General features: G+C 35.2%; 1 protein-coding gene across 4 annotated transcripts in view; it reads left to right on the top strand.

Moving 5' to 3' along the window:
- The window catches only part of RPGRIP1L (RPGRIP1 like), a 131,618-nt gene that overhangs the window by 68,771 nt on the left and 37,712 nt on the right, over positions 1-25,135 (top strand). For 2 of the 4 annotated variants that reach the window (XM_043988469.1, XM_043988472.1), the window contains 6 exons: positions 1,438-1,804; positions 9,176-9,366; positions 9,450-9,533; positions 10,794-10,892; positions 11,873-12,038; positions 14,090-14,187. In XM_043988469.1, coding sequence (XP_043844404.1) covers positions 1,438-1,804; positions 9,176-9,366; positions 9,450-9,533; positions 10,794-10,892; positions 11,873-12,038; positions 14,090-14,187 — 1,005 coding nt within the window. Of the gene's footprint in view, positions 1-1,434; positions 1,805-9,175; positions 9,367-9,449; positions 9,534-10,793; positions 10,893-11,872; positions 12,039-14,089; positions 14,188-25,135 lie in introns of all 4 variants that reach the window. The other 2 variants (XM_043988468.1, XM_043988471.1) reach the window with 1 other exon arrangement.

A 25,135-nucleotide genomic window follows, 5' to 3' on the forward strand; every position in this document is an offset into this window, starting at 1 on the left:
GAGTTTCTTTATTTTTGTAGCTCAAAAGCTGCTCACCAAATGACCCTAAGTATTTTACTTATATTAGCTGGTCAAGAACTCAGATTGTGCTTGCATTTTAAGTGTTAGGTGTTGTGTGTGTGTGGTTTAATTTAGAGGCAGAAGAATGGTAATAGTTATTAGAAACCACTTGATAGTTTTACACTTTAAAAAAGAAGTCAATTCAGAAAACAAAAATAAATTTTAAAATAATTACTTAAAAACAAAAAGAGAAAGAAGCCCATTTCTACCTTTCTAATTGAATAATATTTGTCACTTATAAGTATTTACATCCTTTTCTGAGATAGAGGAGGTTCATATACATCCCTGCTATAAATTAGAAATGTTAAATTAATATTGTTAAAGATTCTTCCATGTAGTAGAGGTATAGGGATCAAATTAGCAAGAAGAAAGGTGGGTTTTGAGACCTAGTTTTTGTGTTCTCTGCCTAGGAAACTTTGAGATTTCAGTTCCTCTTCATAGTTCTTGCTAAGCTGCACACAACACAACTGTGTACACATGTCTGTTTTCCAAGTAATTTTAATCCTAGGCCTTTCTCTGGGAAGCTTCCCTTATTATTTTTTTTTTGTATGTATCAGCAAGCCAGCTAACCTGGAGGAAAGAAATGAAACTTCTCAAATTAGGTCAGTCTATAGTGTGAAGAGTAGAGATCTGGTTCCTTAAAAAGGATCAGGGGCAGCTAGGTGGCAAGGTGGATAGAACACTGGCCCTGGATTCAGGAGGACCTGAGTTCAAATCCGACCTCAGACATTTGACATGTACTAGCTGTGTGACCCTGGGCAAGTCACTTAATCCCAATTGCCTCACCAAAAAAAAAAAAAGAAAGAAAGAAAGAAAGGATCAAAGAGCTCAGATCTTGGAACTATAAAAATGCCACTTTGTTCTTTCTGCTCTCCCTCCAACCCCTTTAAGATGAAGCAGATTAGAGAAGGAGGAGAAGGTAAGGGGGGAATTAGACAAGAAGCTGATGAATTTTTTCTTTTTAAGTCTTCCAATTCACTTATTGTTTATGCTTACAATGACCATGCAACACACTAATGATTATGTATATTTTAAAATATATATTTCTATATGTATTATGTGTATTTTAAATGTATAACTAATGGAAGCTTTTGTTTGCTACAGTAAATGCTCAGTATATACTCATCCTTCCTAACTTGTTGCATATATAGCATGGCCACTTAACGTGACCCACTTATGAACAACTTGAAAATATTAAAGAAGACATTATTTCTCCTTAAATGTCAACATCCTATTATTTTAGAGAAAGTAATTATGAAATATATTCCACATATGTATGTATTAACAATGATTATGTTTTGGATTTGACAGCCACTGTTTATCTTTTAGTTGTATGTACTATGATTTAAATATGTATTTTTCCATTTAAATTAGCAGATACCCAAAACTGCTCATCTCAGTCTTACTTCAGATGACAACTTAAATGAACTCCATATCACAATAAAATGCTGTAGCAACCTGAAGTCTGGAGCAACCAAAAGTCACATGCAGCCAAATCCATATGTTGTATACAAGTTCTTTGATTTTGCAGACCATGATACAGCCATCATTCCAAATAGCAATGATCCCCAGTTTGATGATCACATGTGTTTCCCAGTGCCAATGAACATGGACTTGGATAGATACCTAAAGTCAGAGTCTCTTAGTTTCTATGTATTTGATGATAGTGACACCCAGCAAAATACCTACATAGGAAAAGTCGATGTACCACTAATTTCACTAGCCCATGACAGATATATTTCAGGTAAGAATGTAATCATTTTAAAATTTTATTTTATTGTTTTCAATAAGTAAAAATTCACCTCTTTTCCCCACCCCTACTGCCCATTAGAAACAAAAGAAAATTTATTTTTATAAACACGTACGTATATTCAAACAAAATTAATTTCTGCATTGACCATATTTTTTTAAAAGTCCCTATGCCCAAAAGGCTATAGAACTGTGCATACCCTTTGATCTAGCAATACCACTGCTAGGTTTATATCCCAAAGACAGCCCCAAAAAGAGAAAAAGATTTATTTGTCCAAAAATATTTATAGCAACTCTTTGTGGTGGCTAAGAATTGGAAACCAATGGAATGCATCAATTGGGGAATGGCTAAACAAACTGTGGTATATGATGATGATGGAATATTATTGTGCTATAAGAAATGACATGTAGGATGACTTCAGAAAGGCCTGGTAAGACATGTATGAACTGATGTTTAGTGAAGTGAGCAGAACCAAGAGAACATTGTATACAGTCACAGCAATATTTTTCAGTGAAGAACTGTGAATGACTTGACCATTCTCAACAATAAAATAATCCAAAACAATCCCAAAAGACTAATGATGAAACATACTATCCACCTCCAAAGAAAGAACTGATATTGATGGAACAGACTGAAGCATGCTATTTTTCACTTTCTTTAATTTTTTTTTTTGTTTTAATCAAGTTTTATTGTACAAAATGACAAATGTGGTAATGGTTTATATAATCATACATGCATAACCCATATTTGATTGTTGCTGCCTCAGGGTGGGGAAAGGGGAGGGAGGAAAGGAGGAATAAAAATTGGAACCCCAAACTATAAATAAAAATGTTTATTATAAAAAAGATGTCCCCTTCACTATGACTTCCTGATCTCTGTGTCAGGGTAACATGTTTCATCATTCATCCTTTGGAACAGTGAATAGTCATCACAGTGATCAAAGTTCCTCCTTCTTTCAAGGTTATATATCTTTACCATAAATTGTTCTCCTGGTTCAATTCACTTCATTCATACAAGTCTTTCCAGGTTTCTTTGAAATAATTCTCTCCATCATTTCTACAGTACAATAGTATTCTATCACATTTATATACAATAATTTGTCCAGCCATTCCCTCATTTACAGTACCCCCTCAGATTCCCATTCTTTGCCACCTCAAAAAGAGCTATAAATATTTTTCTACATCCTTTTTTCAAGTTTGTTTTGCTTAGGAATAGTCTGTTAAGTCTACTGACCCTTTAATTCTATCATATCCATTTCCCCTTTCCCTTCTATTTCCCTGTTGAATGAAATGTTTTTCTGTGCCCATGTATTTATATGAATTCTTCCCTTCTTTGTCCAGTTAAGATAGGAATAAGATTTGTGTCAGCCACTCTCCTCATCACCTCTTCCTTGTTTATATAGATATCTACTTTTACACTCTGATTATGTGAAATAATTGTCCCTAACATTCCTTTCCCTGCTTCCCTTAGTCTATTCTTCTTTACCTATCTTTCCATTATTTTTTCAAAGTCATAAAGCCATAACAGAACCACTCCCGGGCCTCATTTAGACTCCCTCCATGATCCCTGATGATTATAGGGTTCAGAGTGGGGAGAAACACATGTATCACCTCCCCATGTTAGAATGTGAGAAGTTTATCCTTGTCTAATCCTTTATCATTGTTCTATTGTGTTTACCTTTTTAATGTCTCTCTTAATTCCTATGTTCGAACTTCAGAGTTTTTATACAGCTCTGGTCTTTTCATAAGGAATTCTTGGAATTTCTCTATTTGATTAGTGGGCCATGTTTTCCCACGTAAAATTGTATTCAGTTTTGCTGGGTCAGTTATTTTTGGTTGAAAGCCTGTATCTTTTGCCTTCTGTAATATTGTTGCTAATTGCCCTATTTTCTTCTTTGAACTTGGAGCTCTAGCTTTTGACAGTAATGTTGCTAAAAATTTTCATTGAAAGTTTCTTTTAGGAGGTGTACAGCGGGTTATTTATATTTTCCCTTTGCCTTATAGTTCTAAGGGATCTGGGCAGTTTTTCTTCAAAATTTCTTGAACTATGATGCCCAGGCACTTTTTTTTTTTTGTCATGACACTTAGGTAGTCCAGTGATTCTTTTTTTTTTGGTGGGGGGGAGGGGGAATGAGGCTATTGGGGTTAAGCGACTTGTCCAGGGTCACACAGCTAGTAAGTGTTAAGTGTCTGAGGCCGGATTTGAACTTGGGTCCTCACGACTCCAGGGCCTGTGCTCTATCTACTGCACCACCTAGCTGCCCCCTAGTCCAGTGATTCTTAATTTTTTTTCTTCACTTTATTTTCTAAGTCAGTTGTTTTTACTATGATATACCTTACATTTTCTTCTTTGTTTTTTAGTCTTTTGACTTTGTTTTAATATTTATTCTTGTCCCATGGAGTCAGTGACTTCTATTTGATCCATTCCAGTTTTTAGGAAGCATATTGCTTGAGCAATGTTTTGTATCTCATGTGCCAAGCTGTTAATTCTCTTTCCAATTCTTTCTTCCATAGCTGTCATTTCTTTCCATTTTTTTCTCTAGTGACCTTAGGTCACTAGATTGATAAAAAAAATTTTAACTCTTGATTCATCTTTTCCAGGAACTCTAGTTGAATTTGTGCCCAAACTATTTCTTTGAGGCTTTCCTTGTAAATGTCTGAGCAACATTTTCTGCTTCTGGGTTTATGTCATGAGCAAGGTTGTTATAATGCTTTTTATGGTGAGATTTTTCTGTTTGTTTGTTTACTCATTCTTTCAGTTTACTTCCTGACTTTGGGCTTGATGTTCAGGCTGGGCTTTGCACACTTCTGGAAGGAGGGGCTAAGGAAGATCCCATTGCTGCACTCTTGGGGTACTAAGTGTTGTATTATTCCAAGATCTCAGGTCTAGCTCTGGCTAGCAATCTGGAAGCTATCATTGATCAGATGTGATCAAAGTGATCAGATCTAGGGCAAAGTCTGATCACTTCACCCTTAGTCTGAGCCTTGTAAGTTTATGTCCTGGTTGGGTATGAACAACAATAGACTACTGCTGAACTTGGCCCCTATCAGCCAACTGGGAAGCTCTGAAGGTTCAGAGTGACAGAACTGTAGCCTTCTCTTTAGCCTGGGATTCCTGATCTAATTATTCTTCTGCGAGCTTAAGATTAGGCTAGAAGATGCTCTATTGCTGGGGTCTGAGCTACACTGGTACTGATGATTTCTGAACTAGCTTCTTACCCCAGAATGCCACGCCTGGGGACGGGTCCCTTCCTTATTCCACCCTGGATCTATAACCCAAAACTGAGTAGTGGAAAGCAAAGATGCCAATTAGGAACTATTCTCATACCCTGGATGCAGTGTTCCTGTATGAGTCAGGGACCTCTTGCCGAAGTGCACAGGACTTCTGAGACCTGAGGGACTCTTCATTTCACGCTCCTCCTGGCCAGACATTTTGTCTCTCTATCCACAGACCTCTGTGTCTCTATAATGATCCGATCCTGAAAAATGCTTCACTATGAGTTTTTCTTGGATTTCCCCCATCAAGCATCAGTCAGGTGTTTTCTAGATCTATTTGGAGAAGTTAGGGAAGAAGGAAGCTTCCTATTTTGATTCTTGTTACTCTGCCATCTTGGCTCCATCCATAAGAATATAATCTTAAAAAGCCAAACCTTTTAAATGCTGTCATACTACTTAGAATCATATAATGAGGAAAGCACTTTTTAAAAACCCTCATTTTAGGGATGAGGAAACTAAAACTCAGGATTATTTAAATATATGCTTTTCTTGTTGTTGAGTCATATCCAACTCTAGGTGACCCTGTGGAATTTGTCCATGGGGTTTTCTTGGGAAAGATACTGGTGTGATTTGCCATTTCCTTCCCCATTGTGTCTTCATTATACAGATGAGGAACAGGGGCAAATAGGGATTGTAACCTGCCCAGGGTCACTCAGCTAGCAAGTGTCTGAGGTTGAATTTTGGGTTTGGGGGGTTTTTTCCCATATATTTGGAATTTTATTTTTTCCCAAATTACATGTAAAAACATTTTAACGTCTGTTTTTAAAACTTTATGTTCCAATTTCTCCTCCTCCCTCCCCTACCCCCAAGAAAGCAAGCAATTCAATATGTTATACATGTGTAGTCATGCAAAACATCTCCACATTAGTTAGGTTGTGTAAGAAAACAGGCAGAAAAAAAAGCTTAAGAAAAAGGAACTAAAAAAAAATATGCTTCAATCTGTATTCAGACACCATCAGTTCTTTCTCTGGAGATGGATTACATTTTTCATAAGTCCTTCAGAGTTGTCTTAGATCATTGTATTGGTGAAAATAGCTAAGTCATTCACAGCTGATCATCTTACAGTATTGCTGTTACTTTGTATACATTTCACTTTGCATCAGCTCATGTAAGTCTTTCCAGATTTTTCTGATAGCATCCTGTTCATCATTTCTTATAGCACAATAGTGTTCCATCATAATCACATACCACAATTTGTTCAGCCATTCCTCAGTTGATGGGCATTTCCTCAAATTTGAATTCAACTTTTTGTTTTTTATCTTTTTTTGGATACTGACCTAGTAGTGGTATTACTAGGTCAAAGAGTATACATGGTGTTATAGCCCTTTGTCCATAGTTCCAAATTGCTCTACAGAATAAATCAGTTTACAACTTCACCAAGAGTGCATTAATGTCTCATTTTCCCCGTATCCCCTACAACATTTGTCATTTTCCTCTGCTGTCCTATTATCCAAACCAATAGATATGAGATAGTAACCCAGAATTGTTTTGACCTGCATCTCTCCGATCAGTAGTGAGTTAGAGCATTTTTTTAATATGGCTTAGATAGCTTTGATTATTCATTTGAAAACTTCACATCTTTTGATCATCTATCAATTGGAGAATGGCTCTTATTTTAATAAATTTGTCTCAGTTCTCTATGTGTTTAAGAAATGAGGCCTGTCAGACAAACTGGCTTCAGATTTTTTCAGTTACTATTGTTAACTGTATTTCCCTCAATCCTGTTCCCTCCCCATGACATTTACTCTATTTTCTGTCTTCTTTCACCCTGTCTCTCCTCAAAAGTGTTTTGCTTCTAATTGCCCCCTCCCCCAATCTGCCTTCCCTTCTATCATCCCCCCTCCCCTTATTCCCTTCCTCTCCTACTTTCTTGCAGTGTAAGATTGATTACTATACCCAATTAGATGTTCATGTTATTCCCTCTTTGAGCCAATTCTGATGAGAGTGAGGTTCACTCACTCCCCAGCACCTCCCCCATATTCCCCTCCTCTGTATTAGCTTTTTCTTGTTTCTTTTATGTGAAATACTTTACCCTATTTCATCTCCCTTTCCCTTTCTCACAGTGCATTCCTCTCACCTTTTAATTTTATTTTTTAAAGATATCATCCCTTCATATTCAACTCACACGGGGGCAGCTAGGTGATGCAGAGGATAAAGCACTGGCCCTGGATTCAGGAGGACCTGAGTTCAAATTCAGCCTTAGACACTTGACACTAGCTGTGTGACCTTGGGCAAGTTGCTTAACCCTCATTGCCCTGAAAAGAAAAATAATCAAAATATTCAATTCACACCTGTGCCCTCTGTCTAAATATATTCCATCCAGCTGCCCTAATAATGAGAAAGTTCTTATGAGTTAGAAGTATCATCTTCCCACGTAGTAATGTAAAGAGTTTAAACTTTTAATATCCCTCATGATTTCTTTTTCCTGTTTATCTTTTTATGCTTCTCTAGGGTCTTGTATTTGAAAGTCAACTTTTCTATTTAGCTCAGGTCTTTTCTGAGGCTAAAATTTTGAACTCAGATCTTCCTGACTCTAGGCCCAGTGCTCTATCCACCACACCACCTAGCTGCCCCATTAAATATATGCTACTATTCATGAATGTGCAAAAAGTTTTATTTTATATCATTTGAGAATTCTAGATGCCTAAGTTTGTTGTCCTGGGAGTTAGACTAGGAAAGATTACATGTTCCTAATACTAACTGTAATGCCCTTTTGAAATAAACAGAAAACTATATTGTTTATTTCAAATCAGTTCTCAAAAAAAAAAGCCACCTAAACATACATTTGAATAATAAGTTGAGATTACTTTTAAATGAAAATTGCTTAAAATATGGGTTTCTTGACTCATTAATTGTCCAGTTCTAAAAATTTGTTGCATTTTATTAATGTTTATATGCAAACTTAGAAGTTTGGTGTATTGTTATTTTTACTTTATTTTTTTAAATGCTGCTACTTTTCTAGAACCTGAAAATTGAATTGGGCAAATCCTAGAGCAAAAAGATGTTTTTAATAGCATGACTATTATTGTTATTGTAGAAATATTTTAGTATTTTCTTAGATAGTACAAGTTGTTTTAAAAGTTGATAGTCTGGGGGCAGCTAGGTGGCGCAGTGGATAAAGTACAGGCCCTGGATTCAAGAGGACCTGAGTTCAAATCCGACCTCAGACACTTGACACTTTCTAGCTGTGTGACCCTGGGAAAGTCACTTAACCCTCATTGCCATGCAAAAATTAAAAAAAAAAAAAAGGCCTGGAAAGACTTGTATGAACTGCTGTGTAGTGAAGTGAGCAGAACCAAGTGAACATTGTACACAGAGACAGCAATATTGTTTGATGAAGAACTATTCTCAACAATACAATGATCCAGGACAATCCCAAAGGACTAATGATGAAGCATACTATCCACCTCCAAAGAAAGATCTGATATTGATTGAACACAGACTATTTTTCACTTTTTTTTTTGAACATGCTATTTTTCACTTTTTTTCTTTTATTCAAGTTTTCTTACACAAAATGACTAATATGGTAATATTTTACATAATTGCACATGTATAACCCACATCTACTTGATTACCTCCCTGAGGAGGGGAGAAGGAAGGGAGGAAAGAAGGGATAATATTTGGAACTTAAAACTCTAAATAAAAATGTTTATTATTTAAAAAAAGAAGAAGAAACCTGACAAAAAAAGTTGATAGTCATTTCATTTGTTTTACTTAAAAGTATTTGAAGATCTGTGGAGTAGAATGTTAGTGGTAAAGAGACAGCAGACCTTGGAAAAAGCTCATTTCTAGGGTTATCTTTGAATATAAATTAAGCAAATTAAAATATTTATAAATTAACTTCTGTCTCTTTGAATTGAGATTTTCTTTCAAAGTCCCTAACTTCAAAAAGAGATCTATGTGAATCCTGAACCCATTACAGATTCTTTTGTCTTTAATTTACTCACTAAGTAATTTGTGTTGGAAGCTGAAGTCATGCTCCAAGAGAACTAGAAAAATTTTAAGACTCCTTCTTTAATTTTTGCATTATCAAAGTTTCAGGCTATCAAGAGTATATATGAAAATTAAACTATTTTTTGTAATTTGACAGGAATATTCGAGTTAACAGATCACAAGAAACACCATACAGGAACCATTGAAGTTGTATTGAAATGGAAATTTACTTACCTTCTTCCAACTGCATCAATAGCATCTGAGGACCTAATGAATGTTATTAAAAAAGAAGAATCAGAAGCTGATAAAAAGTTGCACAAGGCATGCTCTGTTACTTCACCAGTTGTAGTAAGTAAATGGCTTTTAAATTTTTCTTTACAATTTAGAATGCTGTGAAACAAAAATTTTAATTTTATATTCATTGCTCTCAGGCTCCAGTACCTAAACCAAGACAGCGCACAATCCCAACAGACAAGAAAGTGTCCTTTGTGGATATCACTACACACCAGGATTCTGTAAGTAGCAAGGATCCAGAGCAATGTATATAAGAATCCTTTCAAAGGAATTCTCTATCTATATAATGTGTTATATGACTTAGAAGAAAACTAGGTGCTGTATTTACTGGTATAAGATGTGAATTTTTTTCCTGAATTAAATTTTTTAAATAACAATCTTAGATATACTTCAAAGTATATGCAATTTCATCAATGTGTATTCTTCCTCCATTAATACAAATCATAGCCATTCTACAAGCTAGTATACAGTTGACATGTATTATTGTCACCAAAGAAATCTGTTTACCTAGTGGCTAGCATTCTGGTAATAAACCTTTTTTTAATTTAGCTAAGTTGTTTTGTAGCATGGCATACACTTAAGACCTTTCCATCTTAAAACTTGATATAGCTTGTGTTCTCCTGGCATAAGCTTTAAGAACTCAGAGTTATCTCTAATCCATATTAAGGTATTGAAGTTGTATTTCAATGGAAGAAGAGATTTAAATCGAGTGAGTTAGTCAATAGTCAATGAACATGTAAAAGCACCTTCTATCTACTGGGTATTGTGATAAGTTCTGGGGATACAAAAAGAGTCAAAAGATATTCCGTGTCATCAGGGAGCTCACACTCTAATAGAGGAAGCAACAAACAAGCTATATACAAGATAAATAGGAAATCATTTAAAGAAGGAAAGCACTAGAGTTAAGAGAGGCTAGGGAAGGCTTCCTGTAGATAATAGGATTTTAGTTGGGACTTGGAGGAAGCCATGAAAGCCAGTAGGTAGAGATGAGGAAGAAGAGCATTACAAGCTTGGGGGAGAGCCAAAGAAAATGCCCATATCTGAGAGATAGTTTCGCATTCATGGAACAACCAGGAGGGGTCAGTGTCACTTGGATCAAAGAATACATATGGAGGAATAAAGTGTAAGATGACTAAGAGAGGAGGGGGCTAGCTTACGAAGCTAACAGAGCATTTTGTATTTGCTCCTAGAGGCAACAGGAAGCCACTGGAGTTTATTGAGTAATAGACTGACATGATCAGACTTGTGCTTTAGGAAAATTAGATAGAAATCTAGATATACAAATAAAGATGAGATATGCTTTCAACTCTATAAAAGCTAATTTTAGATGTGGGGAAAACACGGAATCACTCAGAACCTCACATGTGGAAGGGACTTAAAGAGGTTATGCAGTCTCACCTGTACCTGAAAAGGAATCCCCTCAACAATATCCCCAAGATGTCCTTTCCCACCTTAAAAACTTATGATCCTTTGCTTTATAGATGTCTATCTCAGATGAAGATGTACAAAAGGCTTCACCAGAAATGAGTGTTACAAAGGAATTAGAAGTTAAGACACCATCTGGTCCAGATATTCCAGAGGTTAGATTTCTATTATAATCAACACTTTCACTTTCTAAAAATAATTTTTGTAGACAGTGACTTGTGAATTGTGTTTCTACAAAATCTTGACAATTGATATGTTATTGTGTCATTCGGTCATTTCAGTCATGTCCAACTCTTCATGACCCCATTTGGGATTTTCTTGGTAAAGATACCAGAGTGACTTGCTATTTCCTTCTCCAACTCATTTTACAGATGAGAAAACAGGCAAACAGGATTAAGTGACTCACCCATGGTCACACAACTAGTAAATGTCTGAGGCCAGATTTGAACTCAGGAAGATCAGTCTTCCTGATTCCAGTCTCAGCACCAAATAGCACCCCTGGCACGCTATTAGTCACTGAAAAGAAAAGAATAAATGAATGGAGGAAGAATGAATGTTCAAGTACAATTATATATTGGCTGTCCTGTGTAGTCTTCAAGTTTGGAAAATTCCAAAAAGGCATTTATTTTTAAATCTTTTTTTTTTAACTTTTTGTTATTTCATGCATTATTTAAAAGATTTTAAGTGTGTTTAAAATGTGTGTATGTGTGTGTATGCGTGTGTGTGTGCATCCGTGTGTGTGTGTGTGTGTGTGTGTGTGTGTGTGTGTGTGTGTGTGTATGGCTTACTTGAAATAGAAACCAGCTAAAAACATACAGTTTTAAGTATTTCAGTTAGCTACAGTTGTATTTTTGATGACAAGTACTAAACGGATATGTGAATTAAAGTCTTACGTTAAATGCATTTTTCACTGCAACAAATAGGCTTTTGCAAGCCGATAATTAATGAGCTTTTCATTTCAGTCTACATTATTAAGCATCTGATTTTCTCATAGGTTGTATAAATCATGTATATATCAGTTATAATTTTAAGTCTTAAATTTAAATGGCTTTATAATTCAAGTGCTTGAAACAAGAATGTTATAAATATGACCTAAGTGACCATAAATATCTTTGTATTTCTTTCCATTTTTGAGGCTTTGCCAGAAAGAATGGGAGAGAAGGTAAATGAGAATGCTCAAGAAATACAGCAAGGAAAAGACGAGGATTTATCTCACCTATCTGTTGGTCAACTTGCTGGCCAAAGTTCAACTACTTCTGAAGATGAGACAGAAATCAGTGAGGAGTTAGAAAGAGAAGAAGGTGGTTTTCTTTTCTCAATTAAAATAAATTATTTAGTTTCACTTTTTTGTATGAACTCTTTGCTTTTATTTGGTGTGTTAGGGCTTACTCCATTGAACATCTTTGTTAGTGAGAAGCTATTTATTACTGAACAAAAATTTTAGTATTGAACTCATTCTGGCTGTACCAAATGACTTGTTGTTGATTCTTTTGTTGATTCAACCTGAAGTGCTATAATTGAGTGTTAAAATGATTTCTTGCCTAGATTTTCATAATATTACAAAATATTACAGGCTTCAAAATATTAAGTGGCCTTTCATGCTAACTTGTAGCAAACATCTACTAAATTATTCTGAAGAATAGTAACTTACTGCATTTACAAATTAAAGTTGTCTATAAGATTGTTTTAGATAAAAAGAAAAACATACACTTCTTCATAATGTCATCTAAACAGTTCAGTAACACACATTTCTTTGATCTTGCTTCCATTAAATGCTGCTTTTTTGGTTTCCTTTGTATTAAAACCTAGGTTTCTTGTATCTTAATACAACCAGGAATTTTCAAATGAGGTCTTTTTCTGGTTTCTAAAAAAGGGGTAGGATAAAGCACCGGCCCTGGATTCAGGAGTACCTGAGTTCAAATCCGGCCTCAAACACTCGGCACTTACTAGCTGTGTGACCCTGGGCAAGTCACTTAACCCCCATTCCCCCCCCCCAAAAAAAAACCAAACAAACAAACAAACAAAAAAAAAGGTTGGGCTAGAAGTGTATAGATCTTTACCACTGAAATAGGATAAGAAACCCAGATTGTTATTATTGCAGTATGGTCAATTAATATTAGGGTTCTATGCATTTCATCCTTAGATTTAAGGCCACATCTATTCATATTATCACATTTTAGTCTGTTTAAGGCACTGAGACCAAATTGGATAATTCAACCATAGCTTTTTTGAGTGTACTTCACATATAAGTAATTTTGAGTGACAGGAAGTCAGTTCTAGCAGTTCATAAAACTATTTCATATAAATATGCATTGTTAACTAGCCAAGGATGGCTATGTTCCCAATTGCTTTCTCTTGAGCTACGTTTTATCATTTCTTATAGCATTACAAGTGCTTGTATGATGACTTATTTTTATCAAGTTCTTGGTTTGTCTGAATCCCTTATCCTACAAAATGACTGCTAAGTAGATTATTATGAAATTTTGGTTTGTCAATGCACTTTCCCCTGCAAAGAATGGTAGGAGCTACTAAGTGATTAATGTGACAGGACATGACCATCTTGGTCCAAGAATATGATTCATATAGAACAAGCCAGCTTGTTAAAGGTGGTTTGTTCTTCTCAGTTCCTAAACATATCCTAATTCCTATTGTCATCTTACCTCCTCTTGATTCTGTAATTCTGATTCCACACCCATCTTTTGGTTTCTTAAAGAATTGTGCTCAACTTTTTTTTTTAAACCCTTGTCAATATTAGAATTTGATTTGGTCTTACCTACTAACAAATCATGATTGATTTCCACAGTAGAAATGTTGCTTTAATGCAAAAGAGGTAACAATAGCCTCTCAAATTAGGCCACCCCGTAGAATATTCTGGCTGACAAGCAATTAAGTATTTATGAGAAAATTTTAGTCATTTTTTCTCCAATGTATAAACTGTTTCTTAATTGTAAGTAAAATAGCATACATTTTCAAGCCTATGAACATCATACCTTCTTTATTTGAAAATTTATCTTATGTACTTTTTTTATTTTTTTTTTAGTGAGGCAATTGGGGTTAAGTGACTTGCCCAGGGTCACACAGCTAGTAAGTGTTAAGTGTCTGAGGCCGGATTTGAACTCAGGTACTCCTGACTCCAAGGCCAGTGCTCTATCCACTGCGCCATCTAGCTGCCCCTATCTTATGTACTTTTAAAAATGCAAAGTTAAAGATTCATTAATTTCAGATTTTCTTTTTAAGACATGAAGATAATGTCACTGTCATACTATGTTATGCAATTAGATTTCTCTGTGCTTTGAAATATAAAAAATGTAATTGGTTCAACCTTATTTAATGATAAGTATTTTTTTAACAGTTCAAGAGGAAAGACTGGATTCTGATGCTATTGATTCAATAATAACTGACAGTGATGACTGTATTGTTCCAAGTCCCATGTCCAAGAGCATTAAACAGGTCAGTGATTTGGTAATAATTAGAAATATGCAGAAGTTTAAGTATATATGTTATATTTGGTGTTATTGTTTATCAGTTTGCATATCTTTAGAACAAAAGAAAAAGTATATATGTGTATATTTTATGGATCATCAAAATTTTATTCATATAACCTTCTAGTTCAAGAATATAGTCAATTCATTATGTAATAATGCTTAATAAGTCAGCAAAGATTGGGTCAGGAGTTTCTGAGTTCAATAACTCAAGTTATTCTGAAAGAAGAAGCTATTTTTGTCCCTTCTCTGTCATTTGAAAGCCATTTATTAATTCATTGCTCTACTTATATTTAAAATACTCCTAAAACTGTTATAATGTAATATAATATTACATTTTAAATTTCAGTAGCTTTCCTCTGTGAATTGTATTTACATATTTCTACTAGTGAACTCCTTATGGTTATTTGATATTTGCAGAAAGATTATATTCTTAAAATTACTAGTTAATATTAATTATATAATTATACCTTGGTGTTTTTTTTCTAGTAGTTATCTTAAGTCTACATTGTATAAACAGTCACATTTTTAATGTCCTGAAAGATTTTGCTGTCTAAAAGAACCTTTTCATAATGTAAGAAGTTATCTTGTGATGCAAATATCCATACCATAATTTCTGTTTCTATAAATTTGTTTTCTTGAAGTACACATCTAATTCTACTATTAAGTAATTTCATGTTCAGGTCTCACTTTCCATTTGTAAGGATCCTAGCACTTTTCATTATTCATGTCTTTAGCATACTTCTTTTAATACTAATGTAAAATATTAACTTAGTATAATAAACTTAACATTCAGAATGACCTTATGAAGAAGTATAGCATAGTAGAAAGAGCACTATACTAGAAATCAGGACACTGAGGTTTGGGTTCCAGCTCCACTTGACCATGTCATCTGTTGTTCTTGTTCAGCTGTTTTAGTCATGTCCAACTCTTCATAGCCCTATTTGGAGTTTTCTTGGAAAAGATGCTGGAGGGGTTTGCCATTTCCTTCTCCATCTCATTTTATAAGTGGGAAACTGAGGCAAATAGGGTAAAGTGACTTGCCCAGGGTCACACAGCTAGTAAGTCTCTAAAGCCATATTTGAACTGAGGAAGATGAGTCTTCCTGACTCCAGGCCCAACACTTAATCAAGTTATTTTATTCAGTGATGTTCAGTTACCTTACCAATAAAATGAGGGCTATCGACCATCTTGGATCACCAAGGTCTCTTTTCACTCTAAGTACTTGTGAATTCCTATGAATTTTGCATGTGTAGCCTGAAGACTTGCAGTTATAGAATTCAATTAATGTTGAATTAACTGCTTTATCAATGTTGAAAAATTAAAATTCTAATATTAAATCAAGCAGAATATTGTCCCTAGTCCCTGAACCCTATTGGAACATAACTTCTATTTCAAAATGCCAATGGAAAATGTGGTTCAATGTTGAGATTTTTTTTCGGCTCCAAAAGTCTATGGAATTTGATTTATAGCAACTTTATTGAAATAGTTGTCTCTCCCATTTAAAGATTTACCTTAGGTAGTAAAGCTGAAACATTGCATTTAAAATTTTATTGATGTCTTTTGTATTTATATCATCGTCATTTCTAAACAGGTCACCCACTCTTCCTTTCTTGGGGGTGTAAAACCGGTAATGAGATGGTTATCTCAAAAACTACATACATTTTAGCCACTTTCTAAGCATAATTCCAAATTACTTTCTAGAATGGTTGAACCAATTCACAGGTCTACCATGAATATATTAGTATGTTTGTCTTTCCATATCCCCTCCAATTTTGACTGTTCCCATCCTTTGTCATCCTTGCTAATTTCCTGGGTATGAGGAAAAGCCACAGAATTGTTCTGATTTGCATTTCTCTTATTATTAGTGATTTGAAGCAGTCTTTAACATGCTTGTTAATAGTTATTGATTCTTTGGAGAACTTTTTGTTCATAGCCTTTGACCATATAGACATTAGAATCAAGGCTCTAGGCCTTGTATATTAGTGTTAATTCTATATGTTGGAGATCAGACCCTTATCAAAGATAGTTGGTGCAATTTGTTTTTGATGATTCAATAGTTTTGTAAAAGCTTTTTAATTTCACATAATTAAAATTATCTATATTATGTGTTAGGTTCATTTCTTTCCCTTGTTTAACAACCCTACACACACACACATACACACAGGTTCTCTCCTAACTTTTTTAGTATAATCTTTAATATTCAGGTCAATTTTGTGAATTCCTGACATTTTAGTAGGCTTTTAAGTAAATATTGATGTCCATTCAGTTTTATAAATATATTCATAATCAAGTCTAAGGAAATAAAAGCATAGAATTGCAGCTAAGAGTTATCTAACACAGCTTCTTCTTTTTATAGATGAAGAACCTGAGGCCTCTAGAGGTTAAATGACTTACCCAGAATTATAAAGTGAATTGGATAGGACTAGTATTTATATCTCCCTACTCCTACTCCCATGAATTATTGTACTACACAGTCCTTTTTAAAGAAATTAATCTTTCTTTCATCCTAGACACCAAAGGACATTTTGTTTTACATTTTTATTTAAAGTTTTGAGTTCCAAATTTTATCACTCCTTCCCTCTTTCCTTTCCCCATCCCCAAGGTGGTAAGCAATCAGATATAGGTTATACATGTGCAATTATGTAAAATATTGCCATATTAATCATTTTGTACAAGAAAACTTAGATAAAAGAAAAAAATGAAAGTGAAAAATAGCATGCTTCAGTCTGTGTTCAATCAACATCAGTTCTTTTTTTGGAGGTGGTTAGTATGCTTCATCATTAGTCCTTAGGTATTGTATTGGATCACTGTATTGCTGAGAATGGTCAAGTCATTCAGAGTTCTTCATCATACAATATTGTCATTATGCACAATGTTCTCTTGGTTCTGCTCACTTCACTATACATCAGGTCATATATGTCTTTCCAGGTCTTTCTGAAATCATCCTGCTTGTCATTTCTTATAGCACAATGATATTCTATCACTATCGTATATCACAACTTGTTTAGCCATTCCCCAGTTGATGGACATTTCCTTGCTTTCCAGTTCTTAGTCACCACAAAAAGAGCTGCTATAAATATATTTGTACAAATAGGTCTTTTTCTCTTTTTTGGGATGTCTTTGAGATATAAACCTAGAAGTAGTATTGCTGGATCAAAGGGTATGCACAATTCTATTATCGTTTGGGCATAGTTCCAAATTGCTCTCCAGAATAGTTGGATCCATTCACAACTCCACCAACAGTGAATTAGCAACCCAGTTTTCCCACATTCCCTCCAACATCCAATATTTTCCTTTTTTGTTATATTTGCTACTCTGATAAGTGTGAGGTGATACCTCAGAGTTGTTTTAATTTGCATTTCTCTCATCAATAGTGATCTAGAGCATTTTTTCATGTGACTATAGATAGCTTTGATTTCTTTGTCTGAAAACTGCCTGTTCATACAAAGGACATTTTCTAGAAAAACATGATAGCTACCTTAGAAAATTAGGGATATAAATCATAAATTACATGGGGATAGTGACATCGATGTTAGAATGGAACTCTAATGTACATAAAAGAAACTTGGATATAATAACTAATAATATACTTTTCTCTAAAGCATTTTATAATTTTCAAAACACTTTCACATACATCATCCTACAAATTTTGTACTAGGACTGTTAGGAATACCAAAAATTATAAAATGTGTTCCCTATCCCTAACCTAGTAAGAGAAATAATATATAACCCATATGCAAATATTAGAATTAAATAACAATATAGGACAACAGTGAATAAAATAGCAATACTTAGTATATAATAATATATAATATACTTACTTAATATATAATTGCAGCATCTAGGTGGTGGATAGAGTGTATAGAGCACTGGGCTTGGAGCCAGGAAAATCTGAGTTCAAATGTAGCCTCAGACACTTATTAGCTGTGTGACCCTAGGCAAGTCACTTAACCCCTATTTGCCTCAGTTCCTTGTTTGTAAAATGGCAACACACTAGAGAACGAAGTGGCAAACCACTCCATTTTTTTTTTTGCCAAAAAAACCCTATGGACAAAAGTCCATGGAGTCACATAGAGTTGGACATGACTGAATGACTAAACAACAACAATATGTAATTACTTGTCAAATGTACAAACATTAAGTATTGTGAGTTCAGAAGAGGCAGAGATAACCCGAGTCTGGATTAGCTATGACATGCTTCATAGAAAATATCTCACCTAAGTGGGACATTTAAAGGTTATAAAATGTAGTAGAATAGAGCAAACAAAGATCCAAGGTGTAAATGCACTTTTTTGGGAGGACAGTAAATTAGAAATGTTTGGAACAATGATCTTCATATGCCAGGAACTAAAATCCCTTTACTATCCTCAGAGAATCAGCATGGCAGAATAAATTGAGGACTGAACTGGGAGTACTGAAGACTCAAATATTGTCTCTGACACTTCCTAACTTTGTGACCACAAGCAAGTCAGTTAACCTTTCTTGAGCCTTGGTTTGCTAACCTGCTAAATGGGAATAACAATACCTACAGTACCTAAATCACAAGGTGGTTGTGAAATTCAAAAGAGATAATGTTTGTAAAAAGTGTTTTGCAGTCTCCCATCTGCTGTTTCTATTTGCAGAGAATATCCCTTTGGCGGCTCTGTGGAAGAATGATTAAAGAGGGGAGAAACTGGAGGCAAGGAGAGCAATTGGGAGGCTATTATAGTAGTCCACACAAGAAGTGATGAGAGCCTGAACTAAGTTGATGACTGTATAAGTAGAAATAAGGGAAAGAGTACAGGAGATCTTGTTGAGGTAGTCAGTAAGGTTTGATTAGTTATGGTGGATGAGGAAGAATAAAGAGTCAAGGCTGATTCCAAGGTTGTAAGCCTGGGTAATTGGAAGGATGGTGGCACAATCAGCAGAAATAGGGAAGTTGGGAAGAGGAGAGCAATTGGGAGAAAAATTAATGAGCTATATTTTGGATATGTTGAGTTTGCGTTGTCTGTTCTCAAGTTTCAAATGTCCAGTTTGAAATGTCCAATAAGCTGTTGATGATGTGGGTCTGGAGCTAAGAGAGACTATGACTAGATCTATTTATCTGGGAGTAATCTACATAGAAGTAACAGGTGGGCTCATGGCAGCTGATGAGAGGGAAAAAGTAGAAAGAAGAGAATCCAGGACAGAACTTTGGTGGACTCTCATGATTAAAGGATGAAATATGGAAGAAAAACCAGACAGGCAGGAAAAGAACCAAGAAAGATGTCATAAAAACCAAGAAAAAAAATATTTCCAAGAGGGAAGCAATAGTGTCAAGTGCTACAGAGTGAATTTGGTTCCCCCACACACACCCCAAAAAATTAAAGAGAAAAGTTTTGTTTGAGCAGTGAGGTCAGAAACCAGATACCAGGGGGGTTATTAAATGAGGGAGAATTTGTTTGAGAAAAGAAGAGGAAATAGAAGATGATAGTTTTAAGAGATATTAAGGGTCAAATAATGTATTATTTTGGGAGGGAGAATCAAGGATGAGGGAGAAATCGAGGTAGCAGGGAAGGAGCTATTAGATTGGAAGAGAATGACAGAGAAATGCAGAGAAAGTTCTTGAGCTTTAAAGAATTTCTTATTTGTGTGAGAATTGGAATGGCACCCCCTGCTGGGGGGGACATTGTGAGTTCTGGCCACGAAAAGAAAGCATGTGACTTTAGCATCCAGAAGTGATGTCTGCCACCTGTGGGACCTGTCAGTCAAAGTTACCAGCCAAATAGCTTGGAGCTCTGTATGTGGACAGCCCTCTTTTCCTGTTTCACAAGAGGTTCTGGGAGAAGCCTCTGGGGAGTGGCCTTTTAGTTTTGGGGACTGCGGCTTGGTGAGAACACAGATTCTGGGCTCTCTTAGATAGTTAGATGAAGTTTGCTTTTTACCTCTCTCTCTTTCCTCACTAACTTCTGATGCACTTCAATAAATACTTAAAAGTCTAAACTCTTACTAAAGCTTCTAATTTAAGGTGACCACTCATTAGATTTTAGACATAGCTAGAATTTTAGACCCTTATATTTGGTTCTTCTTTTGTCTCTTATAAGAAACAAAAGGTAGTTCAGATTTTTTTATCTACTACTATATTTACAGTGATTACCTCTCTTTAGACTTGATTCCCTCCCCAATCCATCCCTACCTGCCATTTTGTTGTTCTTGTTGTGTTGTTACAGTCATGTCCAATTCTTCATGACCCCATTTGGAATTTTCTTGGCAAAGATACTGGCGCGGTTTGCAATTTGCTTCTCCAGCTCATTTTACAGAAGAGGAACTGAGGCAAAAAGGGTTACGTGACTTGCCCAGGATCACACAGCTAGTAACTATCTGGATTTGAACTCATGTCTTCCTGACTCCAGGGCTAACACTCTGTGCTACCTAGTTGTCCCCTGCCTGCTATTTTAAAAGTGCTGAGTATTATGGATTTATTTTAAATTAACTGTCTTTTGAAATTTCATGACACCTTAGAATATTAGGGACATTTTAGAAGGTCACAGAATTAGAGTGGGTGATAAAATTATGGACTCATAGGATGTTAGGACTGGAAATAACCCGTGGAGTTCATTGATCCAACTATTTCACTCGAGACATAAGTAAATGGGATTCGCAGAGGTGAAGAACATTATTTTAGAGTCATACAACTATTAAGTGGAAGTGTTGGAGCCAGAACTCTCATCTCTTAATTCCTAATCATAGATAAGAGACCTCACATTGGTTTCCTTGGAATTTGTAAATCAGTTTTCAATCTGTGCTAGATGAGAAGTAAATTTCTGAATCTGATTTAAAAGCATCAAATTCTAACCATGAGCTTACATTAATATAAAAAGTATGTTTCACTTATCTCTAAGATAAATATCAGTTATGCCAGTTATCCTGTGTATATGAATTTCATGGCGTACTGCTTAAGCCATTTAACATCTTGCTCTTCCTTTTTTCATGTTGCAGAATCAGACAGCCCATGGTTATTTCTTAGATATGTTGATTGTAAAAAGGAATCTAACAGATTTTGCAGTACTTAGCGGTACCCCTCACTTCTTTCTCTTTTCTTCATGTCTGTGATGTATAATTAATCATAGATTACTTCATTTTGTTTCATTTCATTTACAACATTTATGAGCTTCACTTTGTCAGTATGAAATGCTTGTCCCCTCCTTTCCTTTCCAAAGTGGTGTAATTAGTGTTAGCATCTTTTTTAACAGGCTACATAAAGTTTAGTGGCTGGATTAAATCAAGTCATTAACATAATGTGCTATACAATTTGCCCCTATCTCTTTTCGTTTCCACTACATCAAAGTGCCACAGAGTGCCAGTGTAATTGGGCCTTGCTAGCTTGTCAGCTTCAGTCAGCCTGATGGCTGCTGCTTTTACGAAAAAGCTTCTAGGCATGATAATTAATGGGGAAAAAAATCTGGGAAATGTAAAACTTTGGACAGTTCTCTATGAATATTTTATAAATTTGAATAATCAGAAGTTAACAGTATCAATTTGATGTATAATACATTGATTAAAAGCCTTGTTTCAGGTCTTCAAAATAGACATCAAAACGGCGAATTTGCATTTGCTATGGCATTAAAAAAGAAATTAACAGTCCTCTTCTCTTATTATGTCTTATCCCTGATTTTTTTCTTTATCATTTGAGTAATACAGCTTTGAATTTTCACAATGAAATATATGGCTGAAAACTCACCAGTTTCCCACAAGGCAGGAATGGTGAATAAGAGGCTAATGCAAGAATGGGTCTTCTTTTCTACTGTATATATTTACAGCTTTTTTTCCCTTCATTATAGATAAGTTCACTTTGCTCCTACTAATAGCAGTTTTGTAAAAGCTGCCATATTCAATCTGTCTAAATTACAATTTCATTTGGAAACTAGGTATTCTTGAATAATATAAGCCAACATTCCCAGATGGCTGCAGCTTTGCTATTCAGTAAAATAGTTTTTGAAAGCCATAATGCACAAACCAATTTGTTTCTTTAGAATTCATTCCTTAAGAATTTTAAAGTTATTTTGGAAGTCAAATGTTATCTCCCATCAGGTGAGCCACTTCCTTTATTATGCATGCAGAATATAAGATGAGATTTGTGAGCTGAGTGCTATCTTAAAACTAGAAATTATCCTAGTAATTTATCCTTTGTGTAAAGTTTCTAATTACTCTGAAAATCATGTTACCAAATTCTATGTTAATGCTTTAAATAATAACTATGTGACATTTTAATATAAATAATATATTGAAGCATTTCAAAATATATAAAGCAGACCAGCACCTATGAGGCAGATCTATTTGTTGTTACCTAGGCAGTTTTCAAACGTGTCACCAGGCTCTGTACTTTGTTGTTAACACCTGAGCTTTCATGCCTGATTGAAAGAGAGTACATCCTACTCATGTCCACACAGTTATGACTGTTCACTCTTAACCTATGCACCACTTTAACTCCCTCTCTAAAGACTTTAGTACTAATGCCATTTGGATGTCATGAATGTGCTATTCTAGCACCTCATTTTGAAGTGGAGTGGACCTTGTATTCTGTTTCTTCCCCATTTATTTAGAATTTTTTCCTCAAATTACATGTAAAAACAATTTTTAATGTCGATTTTTAAAACTTTGTGTTCCAAATTCTCTTCCTCCCTCCTTCCCCACCTCCCCTTAAGAACACAAGCAATTCAGTATAAGTTATACATGTGTAGTGATGCAAAACATTTCCACATTAGTCAGGTTGTGAAAGAAAACAGGCCAAAAAAAAAAAAAACTTAAGAAAAAGGAACCAAAAAAAATTATGCTTCAATCTGTGTTCAGATACCATCAGTTTTTTCTCTAGAGATCACCTTTTTCTTAAGTCCTTTAGAGTTGTCTTGAATCATTGTATTGCTGAAAATAGCTAAGTCATTCACAGCTGATCATCTTACAATATTGCTGTTACGTTGTATACAGTACATTTCACTTTGCATCAACTCATGTAAGTCTTTCCAGGTTTTTCTGATAGCATCCTGCTCGCAATTTCTTATAGCACAATAGTGTTCCATCATAATCTCATCCTGCAATTTGTTCAACTATTCCCCAACTGATGGGCATCTCCTCAATTTCAAATTCAACTTTTTGGTTTTTTTTTTCTCTTTTTGGATACCAATCTAGCAGTAGTATTACTAAGTCAAAGGACCTTGTATTCTTGAAGGCAATGTGCACCTTCTGCTGATCCTTTTGACAGTCTTACTTGGTCCTATCAAGCTGAAAAGGTTCCAAGAATAGGTCTGGTAATATACTGTATAGCTAACATCTGAGGACCAGCCTAGCTAAATGTGAAGACACCTATCACTAGGTTCTTCAAAGCGAGATAAATTTTTTAGCAGAAAAATTCTCAGATATGATCTGCTAAGTCATAAAAGGACAAAAAAAAACACATGAAAAGCTAATATAGTAATATATTAGTAATATAATATAATATAGTAATATAGTACCCAGAGCCATAACTACTGGGGTTTTTTTGAATCTATGGGAAGCAGCACAAAGTACACCTGGAGAAAACAACATGAAATGTACTCTCAAAATAATTTTTTAATTCATTATGTGAAAATAATAAGAAGTAATTAAGACAAATTCAGCTAAGTAGGAGGAAGAATTAGTTACCATAATGACTTAGGGAATACAACCTGAGTTGGAAAGGACCTTAAGAAGCCACCTAATTCAGCCCTCAGGATTTGAAGTCCCATGATTTTTTTGTACTTTGCAAAGGCATTGGTGCTGTACAACACAGGAGAGGAGGTAGCACTAAGATTATTCACTCTTGCTAAGGGTAGTTGTGGGGAGGGGAGGAAAGAGGAAGGTGGGGGCCCATCTCAAAAGGATATAGGACTTACTAGCTTTTTGACCCTGGGCAAGTCACTTAACCCTCATTGCCTCATCACTCCACCCCCCCCAAAAAAATAAGTTTCACTGGCCCTGGATTCAGGAGGACCTGAGTTCAAATCTGGCCTCAGACACTTGACACTTACTAGCTGTGTGACCCTGGGCAAGTCACTTAACCCCAATTGTCTCACCCAAAAAGAAAAAGGATATAGTAAAGGAAAGTCCTAGGGAGAGGTAATTTAGGATATTTAGGAAGATATTTATTAATGGGGCAAAAGGAAAGAGGGAACCCAGAACTCAAACCTCCTCTTCCCTTCTCTGTTAGCATATAAGGAAACCTGGTAGGGAAGTCCCAGAAGAAGAAAACCTTTTGGAAATGATGGCTTCTTTCATCTCTTCCTCTACCTATGGAGTACATATGTTAACTATTTGTACTCTTTAAACTTCACTGTACAGAGAAAGGTACTGGTCATCTGTCCTAGTTAAAGATCTAAGCAAGGGCATTGATGCTTAGAATACATCTGAATGCAGGGCCTGAAAAAACAGGATTAAATTGAAATATTAAAGACGGGTTCTTATTACCAAGGTGAATTTTCTAACAAGCAAAAGTTATTAGGCATTATAACAGGTTATTGAGATAGGAACAGAAATAGGGATAGAACCTGTGATGTCATTATTATACAGAACTTCCAGCTGGGAGGGAGTTCTGTATTGCTGACCAAGGCATGTCAGCATCTTCTCCAAAACCTAGTCTTAAAAGGTTGCTTACAGCACTAAGAGGTTAAATAAGAACCTGTAAGTGTCAGAGGTAGGACTTGAACCCAGGTCCTATTTTGGGGCTAGCTCTCTATCCACTATGGTACTACCTCAATAGGTTACCGAGGAAAAATTGCTAAATCTTTCTTATAAACATTTAAACATAAGAAAATTACCTGTCTAACTAGAATGCATTAAATGAAGTGCTATGTGTAGAAATGAAGGTTGACTAGTGAGAGAATTATGGGGATCAGAACAGCAAGTGGTAAATTGTGGGAGTTGGAAGAACCACACTGACTCCA

This window comes from Dromiciops gliroides, chromosome 2, assembly GCF_019393635.1.
Source record: "Dromiciops gliroides isolate mDroGli1 chromosome 2, mDroGli1.pri, whole genome shotgun sequence".
NCBI lineage: Eukaryota > Metazoa > Chordata > Mammalia > Microbiotheria > Microbiotheriidae > Dromiciops > Dromiciops gliroides.